Source organism: Vanacampus margaritifer, chromosome 7 (assembly GCF_051991255.1).
Source record: "Vanacampus margaritifer isolate UIUO_Vmar chromosome 7, RoL_Vmar_1.0, whole genome shotgun sequence".
NCBI lineage: Eukaryota > Metazoa > Chordata > Actinopteri > Syngnathiformes > Syngnathidae > Vanacampus > Vanacampus margaritifer.
Genome location: NC_135438.1, coordinates 23,323,665 through 23,340,711, shown reverse-complemented (window position 1 = coordinate 23,340,711; position 17,047 = coordinate 23,323,665). Strand labels below are relative to the sequence as shown.

The 17,047-nt window shown below is 37.7% G+C and overlaps 1 protein-coding gene across 7 annotated transcripts in view; it reads right to left on the bottom strand.

Annotated features, from left to right (window-relative positions):
- Positions 1-204: 204 nt before the first annotated feature.
- The window catches only part of LOC144055609 (potassium voltage-gated channel subfamily KQT member 5-like), a 97,728-nt gene continuing 80,885 nt past the window's right edge, over positions 205-17,047 (bottom strand). Inside the window, exons 8-15 of one of the 7 annotated variants that reach the window (XM_077571734.1) lie at positions 16,582-16,676; positions 15,157-15,183; positions 9,355-9,578; positions 8,600-8,708; positions 7,372-7,503; positions 5,708-5,815; positions 3,833-3,959; positions 205-2,261 (exon numbers count right to left, since the gene is read on the bottom strand). In XM_077571734.1, the coding sequence (XP_077427860.1) occupies positions 1,041-2,261; positions 3,833-3,959; positions 5,708-5,815; positions 7,372-7,503; positions 8,600-8,708; positions 9,355-9,578; positions 15,157-15,183; positions 16,582-16,676 (2,043 nt within the window). In that variant the 3' untranslated portion in view covers positions 205-1,040. Of the gene's footprint in view, positions 2,262-3,832; positions 3,960-5,707; positions 5,816-7,371; positions 7,504-8,599; positions 8,709-9,354; positions 9,579-15,156; positions 15,184-16,581; positions 16,677-16,908; positions 16,998-17,047 lie in introns of all 7 variants that reach the window. The other 6 variants (XM_077571736.1, XM_077571735.1, XM_077571737.1 and 3 more) reach the window with 6 other exon arrangements.

Sequence of the window (17,047 nt, the reverse complement as noted above, 5' to 3'; positions counted from 1 at the left end):
GATATGGCAGCCAAGGCCAAAGTTTAAAATTGCAGGCAAAAATCAACATAAACACACACGTATTCTGGTCTTCGATATGGGTCTTCAGTAAGGTAGCATTTAATGTAACAATCTCCTACATTTTGGAGAAAATAATCTGGCGTTCACAAAAGCACCTGGTTCCGTACCATGCAACAAAAAGAGGAGCTTTACATCCTCGCAATGTAGTTGTGAGGCAGCAACTTGCATTTTTAATGACATGAGCATTACAGCATCAATTGTACATTCCACAATGATGTCATTTCAAATAACCATAAACAAGCCTACATTAACTTAGCAAGCAAACACAGTTTATGTTCTAAACCAGGAAACTTTGATTGTAAACTTGTTGCAGTCCAAAATCCAATACTGTACAACAGAATATTCGATTTAGACTCCATTGTACACATTATGAGAACACCGATGTTGACAGTTGGTTGTCAAAACATAAACAACTAAAAGGCCGGTTTCATTTGCAAAATTGCGAATGGTAATTTAGTATTAAACATGTGTATAGCATACATTACCGCTGGATGTGGTGTCTTGAAAATACAGTTAAACAATAGCACAATGCAGGCGTTCTTGTTGTGACATCTAAATTGCACAATTACACTTACTGTAGTACAATGGGGGATATGAGAATCAAACTATATATATATTTTTTAATGATAGGATAGAAATGAAATAAAGAGAATTATTATCTTAAAATAATTTGCCCTTGGTCAGTGTCCAGACTTTTATTTTTGGAATGTACTGTAAAACTGTCTAGCTGATTAATCTCTCTGACATTCAATGGATATTTCACATATAAACCAAATGTCTTCCAAGTTTAGAGTAACTGGTTACTACATGCAATGATACAGTAAAATATCATCTGTCAGCATGATGACCGGTATGAAAATACTGTGATTGTTATCAACTCAGATCAGCAAAGTAAAAAAACAACAACATTTTATCCCACCTTCATACTCTCTTTCAAAAATGATGAAAAGCTGTGAGGTGAGATTTTCATGCCCTCCAATCTATTTTAATCGTACACGCTGCATTTTCAGTAACTCAGTGCTGCCCCCAGAGGGTAACGATGAATGACCAGCGGCCAGGCTAAGGTTGGACCCCTGTGACGCCCCTCTTGCCATAGCGTCTGTTCTCAAGAGTTCTGAGGAGTATGAGGGAGCCTCAACAGACCCATGCGTCAGGAAATCAAATCCCTGCATCTCCACTTCCTTGTCATTGATAAAAAGGTCTTCTTTCCCCCAACCACCTTTGTCAGTTGCCCCTCCGCCTACGTCTTGACAACTTTTCTGGAAACCAGTGCAAGCGTTTCTATTGCATCTTGGGGATGAAATGTTGCAGTGGCCACCTTGCATTTTGCCTTGGGCTGTCTGCATCAAGTCCTGCACTGACATCGACTTTCCCAGACTGTGAGTGACCTGACCTGGTCCTGAGCAGCAGCTTTGGGTTGCTGGCACCAGGGGTTCCAGCTCAAGACTCATATGCCTCCTCCAGGAGCCCTCCTCCTTGGCGTCGAGTCTGCCCTTGTTGTTGGCGCTACCCCGTTGGTGTTTTCCCAGTGTGCCGAGCCCCAAATCTAGAATGACTTCTTCCCCTAGACCACAGAAGTCTTCAATTTCAGGAGAATTTTCCTTGGAGGATGGACGCGTCAAGTTGTTAAGACCTACATTTCTGTTTGGAGGAGGTGGCGGCGGTAGTCTTGCCAGAAGACAAAACTCCCCATCTGCTGCTCCTCCTCCCACACCACTGCAGATACTGTTTGGGGTGAGGATTGGAGGAGAGCTCCCCACTGTTTCATCATTGCCACTTTCAGGTGTAGTGGACTGATCCTGGGTCTGATGTTGGGGATGAGGATGGCGATGAGGATGGTGATGATGTGGCAATGGGGATGGACTGAAAGATGAGGAAGCAGGGCCAGAAGGAGGCGTAGTGCTGGAGGTATTGAGGTCGAGATCGCTCGGGGTCGCCAGGATGAGATGGAGTCCTCCCTGGGACAGGTGCGAATTGGTGGAGGAGCGTGTGACGCAGCCGCCAGGGTGAGGCCCTGCGCTGCCGCTGACCTGGCTGGGGAAGGACAGATCCTTGCTGAAGACAGAGGACTGGTAGTCCGAAGTCTGTTCCAGCTCAAACAGCGGCAAAGATGAAAGCGTGAGAGCTGTGGAGGAGCCCTTCCGCAGAACCTGCCGATAGATGTCGAGCAATGAGTCGAGCTTTGACTCGATTGACTGGACCTATGATGTGAGAAAATAGTCAATAAAACAACAAGCATTTGAAATCCTCTAAGGTTTTTATGTGATTATATACAGTTTGAGTACCTCGCTTGCTCTCAAAAACGTATAAAAACTTTCTATTTTAAATATATACAGTATATAGTCCCAAAAGCGTATGTATACGTTTTTTCAAAAGTTTTTTTTTTAATGCTAGAGCATACAGAAAGCTTTGCTACAGCTTCTGATCTGAAGAGGTCGCTTAAAGCAATGGTAGTTATTACAAAAGTCGGCCAGCAGGTGGCAGCAGAGTATAAGAGATCAGCCATGGCCATGTTGCAACAAGCTCTTTTCCCCAGTGTTTTCAACAGGTATGTGAATAATGATGATTCTAATGCTAATTACTCAAAACGGAAACAGATATAAATTTACTATAATATATACTCTTGCTTTGAATTCTGAATGTAGAGATCCGCTCAGGGCAGGGGCTGTGGGCATAAAAATCCCTAATTGTTTGCGGTGTGTTAAAAAATAAGGTGTTAAAAATAAGGTTAAAATAGCTAAAATAACTATAATACATAATTGCTTGATTGATTTAATAAAGTTGGACAATGCCAAAATAGATTTTTCAGTTTGTGGCCCTCGATAGAAAAAGTTTGGACACCCCTGCGATGACTGTACGAAATTACTGAACCAAAGTTTCCAGCCAATTGGTTTGTACCTGGTTCAAAGCTTCATGTGCTTCATTTGCTCTTTGGCACCATCGAGTGGTCAAGAAGACCAAGCAGTAAAATATACAGGATAAAACAAAAATGTAGGCTAAAACAGTGACATGATGGCCATCTCGTAAGTATCAATATTGAAATTTTAGTAGTAGGTGTGTAGTGCAAATATGACGTAAGTAAGTAAGTAAGAAATGTAACATTGCAATGTTAATGACAATAAATATGAATTCAATATTGTCTATTGTGGGGATCGAACCCATGACAAGGTGATTGAAAGAGCAACACTCTAGAAGAGTGCCAGCCAAAATATATGTATGTTGACTTATAACAAGCAAATGCAAATATGATACAATGACTACACTGGCTGAAGAAAATAAGTAAGGTAAAAGGTAAATTCCAAGTGTTATCCTCCATGCGTACTTGTACATAAGTATTCTTTTCTCTTGCACAGCGTAACCTCTCTATCTTGCCAAATAACTTCAAGTTCACACCAAACTAGGGGTGTGCTCAAAATAATGATACATAGATAGGTACCGATATTAATAAAAACAATACTGTTTCAATATTCTCATTCTGATTAGCGATACTCTTCCCTGACACCAGGGGGCTACTGATCTTTTGTCAACAATGGTCAGTTAGACTGCACAATTTATTTATTGTTCAAATGATGCTTCAATCCCTAAGTCTTCAACATAAACTAAGGAGCAGTAAGGCCATACTGTATATTATTGTACTGTATATCGCATTGTGTCAAATTGTATCGGCACATTTCATAACATCACTACTAAAATGCCTCTGACTTGCACTTATTTATCATTATGATCTTAAATCTCAATAAAAAAAAGTCATACAAAGAGAAAAGACAAGTACCTGGCGCTCTACTTTACAAACACGGCCCAACATGCTCATGTCCTCCAGCAGATCTCCATCAGACAACAACTTGTCACGAATCTTCTTGTCCAGCGGGATTTGTCCTTTCCCCAGGATTTGGTCCACCCTAAATATCACAAAGACACACCACAACAGTAACACATGATTTGCTTGAGTCAGTGTGAAATCTCTAGTTGAACACAAAGCAATTATTCTGCTGACTTTACAGTGTAACTTTTATTCCCGAGATGTATGGACATTTCTGACAATTGATGTTTCAGCTTGGCACTGTGATAGCCTTTCTTGTGGTTTGGCCTCGTAAGCATGTGAAGACATTTAGCTGAATTCAAGTTAGTGAAAGTTGTAAAGAATTCAATGCAATTTTACCTCATTTTGGAGACAAAAAAGATCAGTTTTTTTCTTTTTGGAAAAGCACCTTCCCTCGTTGTATTACTTAAAAATAGGGGTGTCAAAAGCAATGCGTTAATTTTGCGTTCATTTGAAGTTCCTTTAATGCCACTATTTTTTTTAATGTACGATTAATGACCGCCCCTTAATTGGAAAAACCCGTACTGGGGGAATTCCAGTTGCAACGCAGCAGACATGTCCACATAAAAATGTAGCAATAATAAATTTAATAAGAATACATATATTTGTAGATACTGGGGTCAAGTTGTATTTTACAATTTTAAAAATGTGCAGAATTTCACAAATTGCTTCATGTTAAAGATTAGAAAGCTCTTAATATGAAAAGAAAAATGCACTGAGCTGTCACCAACGTCTTACAAATGCAATTATGCCATCTATGGCAGAAAAAAACACAAATCAATATCACACTCGTTTTTTACAGTACTGTATATCTTTCTAATTTTAACTCAATTTTATTAATTATTATGCAATTACTGTATCAATGACTAAAAGATGCAGCCACATTTCTATTAGTTTAACATTTTTTCCACTTTTATGTTAACAAGAGAATGAAAACTTTTTTGAAAACTTGAAATTTTTTTCTAATGTACATGTTATTGTTCATTTAAAAGAGATTTACAATTTGTGATTAATCGTGAGTTAACTATTGAAGTAATGCGATTAATTACGATTTAAAATTTGAATCACCTGACGCCTCTACTTAAAAATCAAAATAGTTTTTTGTTAGCTTTTTTTCAGAATTTGTTGAATTAAGTTTAACTTGCTCAATTCAAATCACTGGAAAATCGGTAATTTTTTTTATGTCACAGGTTGTTCAATTGTACAAGTATGGTAGATTAGATAGCAAGTGACAAATCTGTCTTTATTTGACGTACACACTCATTTGCGTAATTGTGTGACTGTTAAAAAAGGTAAGTACTAAAGAAAAACAACTTTAAAAAAAATTATGAAGCAATTACAGTAATTGTCATGTATTCCAATAGACATTAGCAAAAGTATAATTAATTTAATCTATGATTAGGATACTCTCATTTTGTTTGAAATCTGCAAGCCTATTTGTACAAATTTGGGGTATCTGACAATTTGAACAGTTGGCGGTATATTTATTTTTATGTACAAATAACAAAATATACAAAAAGGAAACATACAAAACAAAAGCGTATGACTTTCTTCAGCTGAAGCACAAAAAGCAAAGTGCATAGAGATGGTGTAGCATTACAAAATGTGAATTCCATCCTCTAAACAGTAGATGGTAGCAGAGCACAATGCGATACAGGATGTGAGTTTCAAGGCTGGGTTCAAATCACTTTCACCTTAACCAATTCAGTGACTTCAGATTATGTAGTCAATGATTATTGTGTGTCAAAATGTGTGAGCATGCGCTGTATTGTGAATGAAGAGAATGAAAATGAAGTGAAGCCATTTGATGTGTATGGGCACTCTGACCCTTGGGTGGAGTTCTTTCTGCCCTGGCTGTAATAGAGAGGCAGGGAGGGGGAGGAAAATGTCTTGACACGGCTGCTCAGGGGCTGTGGGCCTACAATCATGTCCAGCCTGTGAGGAAGCAAAGTGAACACACATACACAAACACACGTGCATGAAGTATGGATGCAGATGCAAGCATGCACACACACACCCGCACCCGCACTCGCACACACACACACACACACACACACACACGCACACACACGCACACACACACACACACGCACGCACGCACGCACGCACGCACGCACGCACACACGCACACACACACACACACACACACGCACGCACGCACGCACGCACACACACACACACACACAACATGTGGACGACATGTATTTGCAGAATGTATGCAAGAATGTATGCAATGCTGAGAAAATGATACTCATGACTGAACGGGGACCATCTCATTATTTTCTTTATGGCTGTTTTACTTGATCACTTGCGTGTGTGTGAGTGTGCGTGTGTTTTTAATGTTACACACACAAAAAAAAGCTGATTCTGCTAGGGTATGTAAACTAATTAGCACAACTGCCATCTTTGACCTGTTGCACAAATAATCATATCCAATACAGTAGCTCAAATATTTTTTACCACTATAACAATGTAAAAAAAAAGTAGGTAGCGATGTATTCATTTAACAATATTGCATGCTTGTTATTACTATCAATGTATGTAATTTGCAGTGGTGTATAACTGCTCTGCTGCATATTGTGTTCTCCACACAGCAAGTGTTAGATTGACACTGACAGTGTTAATTAAGTCTAACACTAGACTGTGTCATATGTGTCTACATCAATGAGTGCAAATGTTACACTTTCCAAAGTGTTACTTTTTTCCACACTTAACTATTGTTACTCCAACACGGTATTATGTTAAAAATCTACACTGGTAAACACTGAGCAGGGTTGAACTTACTCTACACTAGTGTCAGTGTTAAACATATAACTCTGCCAAACTACACTAAACTATGTTGTTTAAACACTTATGAGTGTATTGCACTAGTGTCAGTGTTAAAAACTTAACTCAAACTACACTTTATTCTGGTAAATGGTACTTCATTTATATTGCGTTTGCCCTGCTTACATTTTGACTACACAGTATGTTCTGTAGAGTAAATTTGACTCTATTTAGAGTGGGCCCAAATAGACTCTGTTTTGGGGTAATATTTACACTAAAGATAAAAAGTCACTCAAGGGTTGTGGAACGAACTCACGACTTTCATCTTGGGAGACAGCCGATCGACTCTCTGAGCCACGCAGCTCCTGCTGCGTGTTTGTATATCTCTCGTATCAGTGAGAATTTACGCTTATGTAACTAAATTAGGCAACCAAACCATCAGGAGCAGCTCTCATGATACACACACAATCTACACCACTGCAAACTTGAACTTGAATAATGAACATTTTAAATGACTCCCTCGGACAGTTTCAATTAAAACATTAATAGTTTTATTCTAAGCATAGCCACAAATTCAGTTTATGCATTGGATATTTTTATATCATGCAAGTTATCATAATGCCGTGGCTGGTAAGTGTATAACATATATTTATAAATGGAATAGAGCAAAACATTTGGCCAATCATGCAGAAAGTATTGAACATGGAATGTATTGAGCGTCCTACCTGGTTTGAAGGCTTTTAATGCGACACAACATGTCCAAATGACCTGCAGAGTACTGCTCAATCACATCCTTCACATCATAAGGACGCAGAGTCTCCTTGAACTTCTTCTTTGCCACATGGAACTTCATTATTCTGTGGAAAGAGCGGGTGTTTCACTGTCAGCCACAAGGGACGCTCTGATTTTGCCAAAATAAAGGTGGCTCTGCACCCTCAGCTTGTGACCGTAGGTTAGGGTAGCACTAATAACGTAGATTGACCGGTAAATATAGAGCTTCGTTTTGTCGGCTCAGCTCATTGTTCACCACGGCAGACCAATAGAGTCTGCATCACTGAAGCTGCACCTGCCCTTCTCCCGCTCCATCCCGCCCTCATTCTTGAACAAGACCCTTGAGCCCAAGCTAGAGGCGAGCCCGACTGTGTCTAGTCAGAACTTCTCAATCTCAAACACCGTCACATTGCACCTGACCCTAATGGCCCCCCTCACAGGTGGGGAGCCCATGGGAAGGGGGACCCATGTTACCCTTTCGAGCTGTTTCTGGCCAGGCCCACATAAATTTTTTTTTTAAAAAAAATCAGTATTTTTGCACCTGCAAAGCCTCAAGGCCAAATTTACTGGTATTTGGCAAAAGGCAAGCCTCTGAGTCCCTGAGTGGGGGAAAAAAAGAACGTATTTGGCAAGAACAGACCACAGTAAAACTTAAACGATTACAATGAAACCAGTGTAGAATAGTAATGTGTGAAGCAACAGCAGATGTTTCAATGCATGATCAAGCTGTGGAATTTTTTTTAACACTTAAGGACAAAATTAGCCTCTGGCTTGAAATGCAATAAACTGCACCCAAACACATTTAGTACCTTTCTAAATTCTTTAAGAACACATTAATTGTTTATTTATTTCAAAAGACAACTGGAGCCTCTGCTTCTTAGCAATTGTAACTGTTAGCAAGACTGGTTGTTTGTCCCTACTTTAAACAAAGGACACAAGAGCTGTATAAAGAAAGCAATTAACACCATCAGATTTATTATCAGTAACAATTGCTTTTGTAATATTGAAATTCAGGTGGTGGAGAGTGTAATTTAATTTATTATTTTGAATAACCACTTGAATTGTTTGAATTAGGTTGACACAAAGATTTGATTGCAAGCAGAGAACTAGAAAGAAACTTGGATCAATTAATTAAAAAAAATAAAAGAAGAAATCACTAGTTTCTCTGTAACTTTTGCTCACCTAATTGCTCTAATAGCAGACTTGACAGAAGGCAGCAAGTCGTCCACTGAGATCTCACAGTGACAACCCTTCTCATCAAAACCATCCTCTCCTGCCATGTTAGAGTCTGCTGTTTAGGAAAGGGGGCAACAACAACAAAAAGACCAACATTTACATGTTAATTTGATTCATCGACACAATATACAAATAAAAAACTACTATTTGGGATTTAATTTCAAAGCAATGCTTCTCATATGACAACCTTATAGCTACAAAAGAGGACTAGGGCCAGTGAAGAGAAAAAAAGGGTTGGCATGATTTTCACTTTATTCTCAGAATTCTGACTTTAATCTCAGAATTCTTACTTTAAAGTGAGAATTCTGACTTTGTGACGTTGAGCTATGACTTGTGGGGGGAAGTCAAAAAGTCAGAATTCTCAATTTAAAGTCAGAATTCTGTGGTCAAAGTCAGAATTCTCACTTTAATGTCAGAATTCTGAGAATAAAGTGCGGATTTTCAATTTAAAGTCAAAATGCTGTTATCAAAGTCAGAATTCTCACTTTAAAGTCAGAATTCTGAGAATAAAGTGCAAATTTTCAATTTAAAGTCCAAATTCCGACTTTAAAGTAAGAATGCTGAGAATAAAGTCAGAATCCTGCCAACCTTTTTTCTTCTTCTCTTCACTGGCCCTAATCCTCTTCCGTATGGATCTGCCTGAAAATATGTCAAGAATGTGATTTGCAGTGAGTGATCATAACTTAATAGCATGCACTCACCATCAGTGGTGGATCGCGACTGACTTTTAAGGCGCAGTGAAGGTCTGAAACGTGTGCGGTCATTGAAACTCCAGCTCTTCTGCACCTTGGCAGGGCTGGTGCCCTCCGTACCCGCCTCCACCACTGGAGAACGCCGGTCATTCACTGAGGATGTCTGCCTGTTCTTGATGCTCTGACCCCTCGGGCTAGCCATCCTCACCCGCTCCTTAAAGCTGAGTTTCTGGCTGTGAATGAAAAGACAATGAATGGTGAAACAAGAGAGTAAGTGTGAGAAGAAGAATACCAACACTGTTATTAAGTTATAATCACATTTTTACCATGTTCAAAAATTCTCTGCATCATGAAAAACACTTTAAGAGGGTTTGAGAGTCTGTGGTGAGGTTCTTTGCAACGTTTTGCAACATTGAACAAAGCCTGTCGAAAAAGCAACACTTGCTACGTGTGTGCACCCTCGCAAGCCTCAGCCGCTCAGTGAGATATGGGCTTTATAATAATTTTTAATATCTTAAAATATTTACTACATTTTCCGACTATAAATTGCTTCGGAGTAAAAATCACACTTAGCCAAAAATGCATAATTAGGTAGAAAAAAACAGACATAAGTCGCACTGGAGTATAAGTAGTTTATTTTACAAACTACTTGACCAAAAACAGACTTTACGTTGTTCTTGGAAGGCAAGTTATAACGTTAATTTAAAAAAAAGAAATCGAGAACAAGCTGAATAGGTGTAAGATATGCTAACAATGAAAGTTCACAACTTGCAGCTTGTAGTCTGTAGAATATGATTTTCTTTTGGGGGGCATTTGTGTTCAGTCGTTCTCAGTTGTCCTTTTAAGCATGTACATGTACTGTTTAAATATTTAATTGTTAAGGAGTCGGAGATATTGGTGCTTAAGTCTTGATTTTCCTTTAAAACTATTCAAATTGTATTTTAGGTTGGTTTGAGCCAGATTTTGTGAGGTGTTGTGGGGGCAGATTATTCATCTCCCATTTGCTTTGATTTTTCACAACGTTCCTTCCCTTGTTGAAGTTTGCATGTTTCAGCTGGTAGCGTCTCTTGATGTTGAATTGCTTAGAAACAGCCACAATTGTTTCGTATTTCAGTGAAAAAAATGTGACAATTGCCACTTGTCCTGAAAGCGTCAGCCCTCTGGGTCAATTTTCCTTTTCTTTGCTACAGTCTCCATGTTTGAAAAGGGCTGGAAAGAGGTATGCAGTGAGGGGTGCATTTGGATATTCACTCTAAGCTCTGGTTGAGGTGCCTTCAGCGTTGGAAATTTGAACATGGGCCACAATTGGACCCCAGGCTGGACTTTGGTCTAAGGTCTGATCTACTATGTGTCACCAAATTGTCAGTGCACTGGTGGCATGTAATAGAAAACATACTTGGAATACCCAACATAGTGTAGTGCAGTCTGCTAAATTATTAAACACAGTAAACTAGACTTGTCCCAGTATGACAATCAACATTTGGCCATTTTTACACCGAGCAGACGTGCGCCTGTCTACAAATATAGGGGCCCTAGTGTGACTTAACCGAGGATGGATGAGGATGACGATTCGTACATTCCTTTTTTAATATCTCTTGAGATGTGTAAGTCACATGTGCGGCTTCCTAAGTTAACAAGTGCATGCAACACAAGTTCACAAGCAACAAGGCATGGCTCATTCTGGTAAACAACAAAAGGGTGTTTTTGTAATGTCCTTAAGTAAGGCTTGAAATTGTATTTTTTTTCATGTTCCATATTTACAGTAGGCCTATAAACTAATTCAGTATGTCAGTGATGAACTGTTTTATTACTTTCAACCTGTTCAAGCTCTCCTTCAAAAACAATTACCTTTAAAATACAGCACACATTTCAATAAATGACATCTGGCCCCTGTGATTCTCAGCAAACAGAACTTGAGCTAGTCTTATGTAAGACAGTACAGGACGCTACAATAGCTGACTGAAGAAACAATGAACTGGATTATGATCAGAAAGAATGATTGTTGTTAAATTCATGATATGGGAAGTAGACTCTCCCATGTGAGGCATTAATTTGGAGGGGAAAACATAATTATTATTTTCTTCTATATAAAACACTATTCCATTGTTCAATATATTTTTTGGGTTTGCTTTTAAGAATTAAATCAGGCAAATATAAACATACAAAGTAGACAAAGTCAAGCAAAATGAGCACATTTCTCAAGCAATCAGATCAGACAAGGTGCATATTAGTGTCTAAACTAAAGACATGATAATGCCCAGGGGATGACACTGCAGGCCCCTACATATAAACCCATGCACCAATGTTTACACTGTGTTCCAAATTATGTACAGTATGTAGGATTTAAGTTAAACATTTGAGTTTTGGGTTTAACTTCCAAAGTTTAATGCACGTTTCTCCTTGCTATTCAGATCACATATCAACAATAAAAATGAGTTTCCCAGATGAGCCTAATTGAAAGAAAATTATTTAAAGACATTATTACACATGATCTTTATTATTATTATTATTTATTTTTATTGTAATTTTTTTTTCAGTTTTTATCAGACAGCTACCTCGAGAATGACCACCATCAATGAGCAAACAGCAGTTATTTGAAGCCCGTGGCTCTTTTATTGTTTATTTAATTGATTGAATGCTGTGATACTAAGAATGTATGAGGATCTGAATGACTTGTGGGCAGCCACCGTGTCCCAAAAAGTCTTCAGTGTCAGCAAGGCGAAACATTAGTCTCATGTATCAAAATGACTTCTGCAGCGTAACTAGAGTTTCAATGGACTATTTCCTGCCATAGAACAAAAGCAAAAGTGTTCCTTTCACATAAAAATATTTCTTATGCAATTCTCATCCAACACTTTATAGAAACTATTGAATAATACTCTGGTATGGCTATGAAGAAAGTGATGTGAATCTTGTGGCTGTTAACCATCATTCCCAGACCTCAACTCTATTAAAAACCTGTGGCGCAAAGAAGACCTTTGAGGGTATTTTGCATCCACAAACGAGATAAAAGCACACAATATCCCTGGAATTATAATTTTAACAGAAGAAAAAATTAATGTTAATATTTGAAAGCTGTAGATAAAAAACTTAAAAAACTCACATTGCTCGAATTAGCATTTGTTTAGGTTATATGAGCTCTACGTAATAACAGTTTTTTTCTTCTACCTATGTTTTTCAACTATTAAGTACAACATAATGACAATAATAATAGAATTATGATTATTATTATTATTATTACTACTACGTGTATATAGAGAATGGATGGACGGATAATTGAAGACTCTAAATTGTTGCTCTAGATTACGATACCGTTTTTTGGCCCCCGATACCGATTCCGATATCCAACTTTGCAGTATTGGCCGATGCCGATACCATACCGATACCTACGTTTTTTTTCCCTCAACATGAAAAAATTGTCCTGTCATTGGTTCAAAGCATTCAAGGGCCGATAGGATATCTTAGCTCGGCATGCAATGAACATGTCACACATCAGTGAATGTCGTGCATGAGCAAGACACAGGATGCTGGATCCAAAGTCCTATATTAGCGTCAAAATTAGGTTATCGACATGTTACTAGTTAGTACTCACCGATACCACTGTTTTAATGCAGTATCGGGGGCCTCTGCCGATACCAGTATCGGTATTGGAACAACACTAATATATATATATATATATATATATATATATATATATATATATATATATATATAGTAAATTGCCATGACTACTTCGGAAAAAGTCACAAAAACAGCAAATGTTTACTTATTTGGAACACAGTGTAGTCAGCATTCCGATAACGATGTCATGGACAGAGCAGCGGTATACCTATGTTTCCAAGTGGTACACCTCCTCAGAATCTTCTGTTTATTACTATGCATTTAAGAGTAGGGGGAGGGGGGGAATCAAGGGTAGACAGACATACAGTAAGTGTGTGTTATTTGATGCACAGAGAGAGAAGTGTGAAGTTGCTTTAAGACGTTTTAACTGTCAAAGCTCAAGTACTTCTTTTAAGGATGTTATGACAAGCGTTGATGAAGTTTAAAGCAACACAGTTGGTGGACATCTGACATTTTGAAGTAGCAAAAAAAAAAAAAAAAGAGGCAATTGATCTTAGACGAGGTAAAAAGACAGCCACATTTGGAAAATGCTACAGTTTGGTGACTCACACACTTCATGATGATGCCCCTCATTCGGAATGGAACATAGCAACAAGTGATTGACTCATCAATTTGCATCCAGCAAATATAAGAGTCGCTTATGGACAGTACTCAGCGATGGCACCATATGCACGCTGACATCTTAACTTTGGGCTACCATCTCGTCACTGATCTACAGCAGCTCAAAAAAGAAACATTTGTTGCACCATAAAAGCTCAATAAAACACAAGTGGAGGCGCAATTTATCTTTTAGTCTGACTTTATTTGCTTTATCGGAGAATGAGTATGTAATCTGCATCAAACGAAAATGTAAATGTTTTTGATTCAGCCATTTTATTGCCATTTGAAATGTTTTGACTTATTTGCTGTGACCATTTGCTGAGAGTAATAATGTGTGATTTTTCAGGTTGAAGTAGCTGGTAAGAGAAAAAAACTACTACTGCAAATAACTACAAATACAGTAGAGCACACAGAATTACTTTACATAGGTCTCACTACTTCAGCATCAAATTTTATTTCTTTGTTTATCTAACCTTTATTTATCCAGGTAAGTCACTGGAGAACAGATTCTTATTTGTAATGCCGAGCTGGCTGAAGTCAGCTCATAAAAACAAATGCTTGATCGTTTTAATGATTTATTTTTGAATTTGTGTCATTGATGTATGTTTAAAAAAAAAATACATTTCTTTATTTATTACAGTGGAATGTGATGGACAAAACAGTAACTCTCAAAAAGCACAACAGCACTGCAGTGAGTTTTACAAGTTATGCGGTTTTAGTTTTACTGATGCAGTTTTATGATTTTGTTTCAAAGGTATCGACACAACCCACTACATTATTAAAATCTGATGCTTAATATCTGAGAGCATAAGCACATACGGCTTTGGTCAAAATATTACACAGTGATACTTGCACAGGATAGATAAAAGTAGTGTTTCTGTTACACTGACAACAGAAATATTATTGTGATGATGATCACAATTATCAGTTTTTTGTAATGATTTGCTTTTCGTAGGTTAGTTACAGTTGACCACAACTGTACAGACAAAACATGCAGAGCAAATAATCCGTTGTTGCCCTTTCTACCAAAATGAGAATAGAAATAAAAATAAATTACTCTCAAGTTCAAAACAATACAAACGTAGCGGTACATAAGTTTCATGGAAACACCAGATTAAGAAAAGAACGGACCCAAATGAATATAGAATTATAGAATATTATATTATAGAATATCTAGAATTTGACAAATGGAGTACAATGACCCAATTCTTAGTGTGTATAACTGGCATTGTTTTCAAATAGCAGCTCAATTTTATAAAATGTCTACTGCCTTGAGTTTTAGGTTCATCTCAGTCAAAGATACACAATCAAAGTAGACATGATTGGGAGGCTTTCCAAAATGGCTAATCAGGAAAAAGATTTGTAGGCTTTTGGCTTGCCAATGTAACATTTATAGATACAGTAACACATTTCTGCCATGACAAAAATGATGACTTTGCATCTTGAATCACAGTTCATTTGAAAGGCATTTATTTGGCTTAGAACCAGAAGGCTACAGTAATAGGTACATTTAAGTATGTTTTCTTTTTTCTGCCAGATGCTATTTCTTCCCTGTAAGATGGCAAAATAATGATGGTTTTCATCACAAACCTTGTAGTTGGTTCTCCTTGTTCTTTTCTAGAGTTGACAGTTGAGAAAAAGACAGAAATTGTATTAGATATAATTGTGAGCATTGTGATGAATATTAATAATGAGTTCAAAAGTTATTTGTTCACATCAATTTCATCAGTTGCACTCACATGACGGAATATTGCAATTCATGCATTTCGTGTTTGATCCTATTTAGTGGCAAATCTGTTGTATTCATCATTTATTTGTAATTACTTGAACATCATTAAAACATTATAAATCGAGGTTTGTACAGTTTGCAATGCATCATACATAGATAACTTAAAAAGCTACGGATATTTGACTTTTGGAAATTGCAGGATTAACCTAAAATGCCTGTTCATCTTTACAGGTGACCTTCTCTAAACTTTTTTAAGCATGTCCAACTGTGTAGTATTTCAGTTTGTGGTGGGAAAACAAAGCTTCACTTGTTTTTTTTGTTTGTTTTTTTACTCTCTTAGATGGTGCACTTGGTTTAAAGATCAAGGCTAGTGTCATGGACATTGATAAATACATGCCTGGACTCGACTCGATAGTTATACTGTTAAATCAACCATTACAGAAACAGAAACTTAATGGTTGGTTGTTTATTAAACTTGTTAAGCACTGTACATACAGTACATACACTATAACCGTGTGAACCTTTGAAACCTAATCACCCCTCCTTGAACTTACAGACTTAATTATAATCTAAATGAATACAAAAATCAAATGTCAAGCATGCTACAAGTCATTCTTGCAAAAAAGAGAGCTAGCGTCACTGGGTAACAAAACCATTCATCGAATCACTTGTGTTTATTTCAAATGCTTATATAGTAAATCGTACTATTTGCAAGTGTCTTGGAGGTGGCTTCTTGCAATCAGGCTGCATCATTATGGCATTGTTGTACCGTAATGGAAATCAGATGAATATCTGCATAAATTACTACTTCAACAATAGCAAATTGAAAAATTATGTATGGTATAAAGTATGTTTTAAGTCAGTGCATAATGTATAATGTAAGACGCATGGTGAGAGCTATAAATCTAGATACTATATATAGATACACAAGATAAGATAAGTTGTGAAGTAAAATAGCGGACTGCACTAAATTTAGTACACGCATGCAGGTCCAGCCAATATAGCGATTGATCTCTGCATCCCTCACAGCTCATGGCCACCCATTAAAGGTCAGAAATTTGGATTGGCTTCATAATTGCATACACTGTGGAGGCTAAAATTGCTTTATTGATTCCATAAACTGATGGCCGCTATTGATCTCTCAAGTCACTAGGTTTAAATGGAAGCTGTAAATTATGCAGAATGAACAGGTCAACTTTAAGGGCATTCTTTTTTCTTTTTTTTAAACATGTACAGAAAAAGACAATTGACCAAATAGAGGCAGCAGTTGCCATAGTTGTACCTACTTTGTAGGGCTGCAGGTATGCAACGCCTTCAAGTGAGGCTTCCAGGTAGCAATGGAAACCGAGTGTTCGTCAGCTGCATAACTACGCCAAACACACTGCATGCAGAATACACAAAACCAAGAAGAAGAAGAGAAAAGTACAGAGAGAAAACCCATAAATACAAAGAGAAGAAATTTAAAAACAAGGAGTGAGAGACAAAGAAGAGGAAGGAAATGAGGGAGATGGAAAAGATAAAAAAAAAAAGAATAGAAAGTTGATTAGTGAAAACACTAACACAGGGGTGTCACACGTCTTGGCTTGGAGCGGAGTTCAGGCATGAATACATGCCTGAGGGAGGGCAGGAGGCTCTCATAGTGCCGCCATGTGGCATCCAGGTATGGCCTGGTGCTGTCTGTGGAGTAATAACGCCACGCAGCCTGGTACAACATGTGAATGGACAGGATGACACAATGACGCTAGGAAAAGG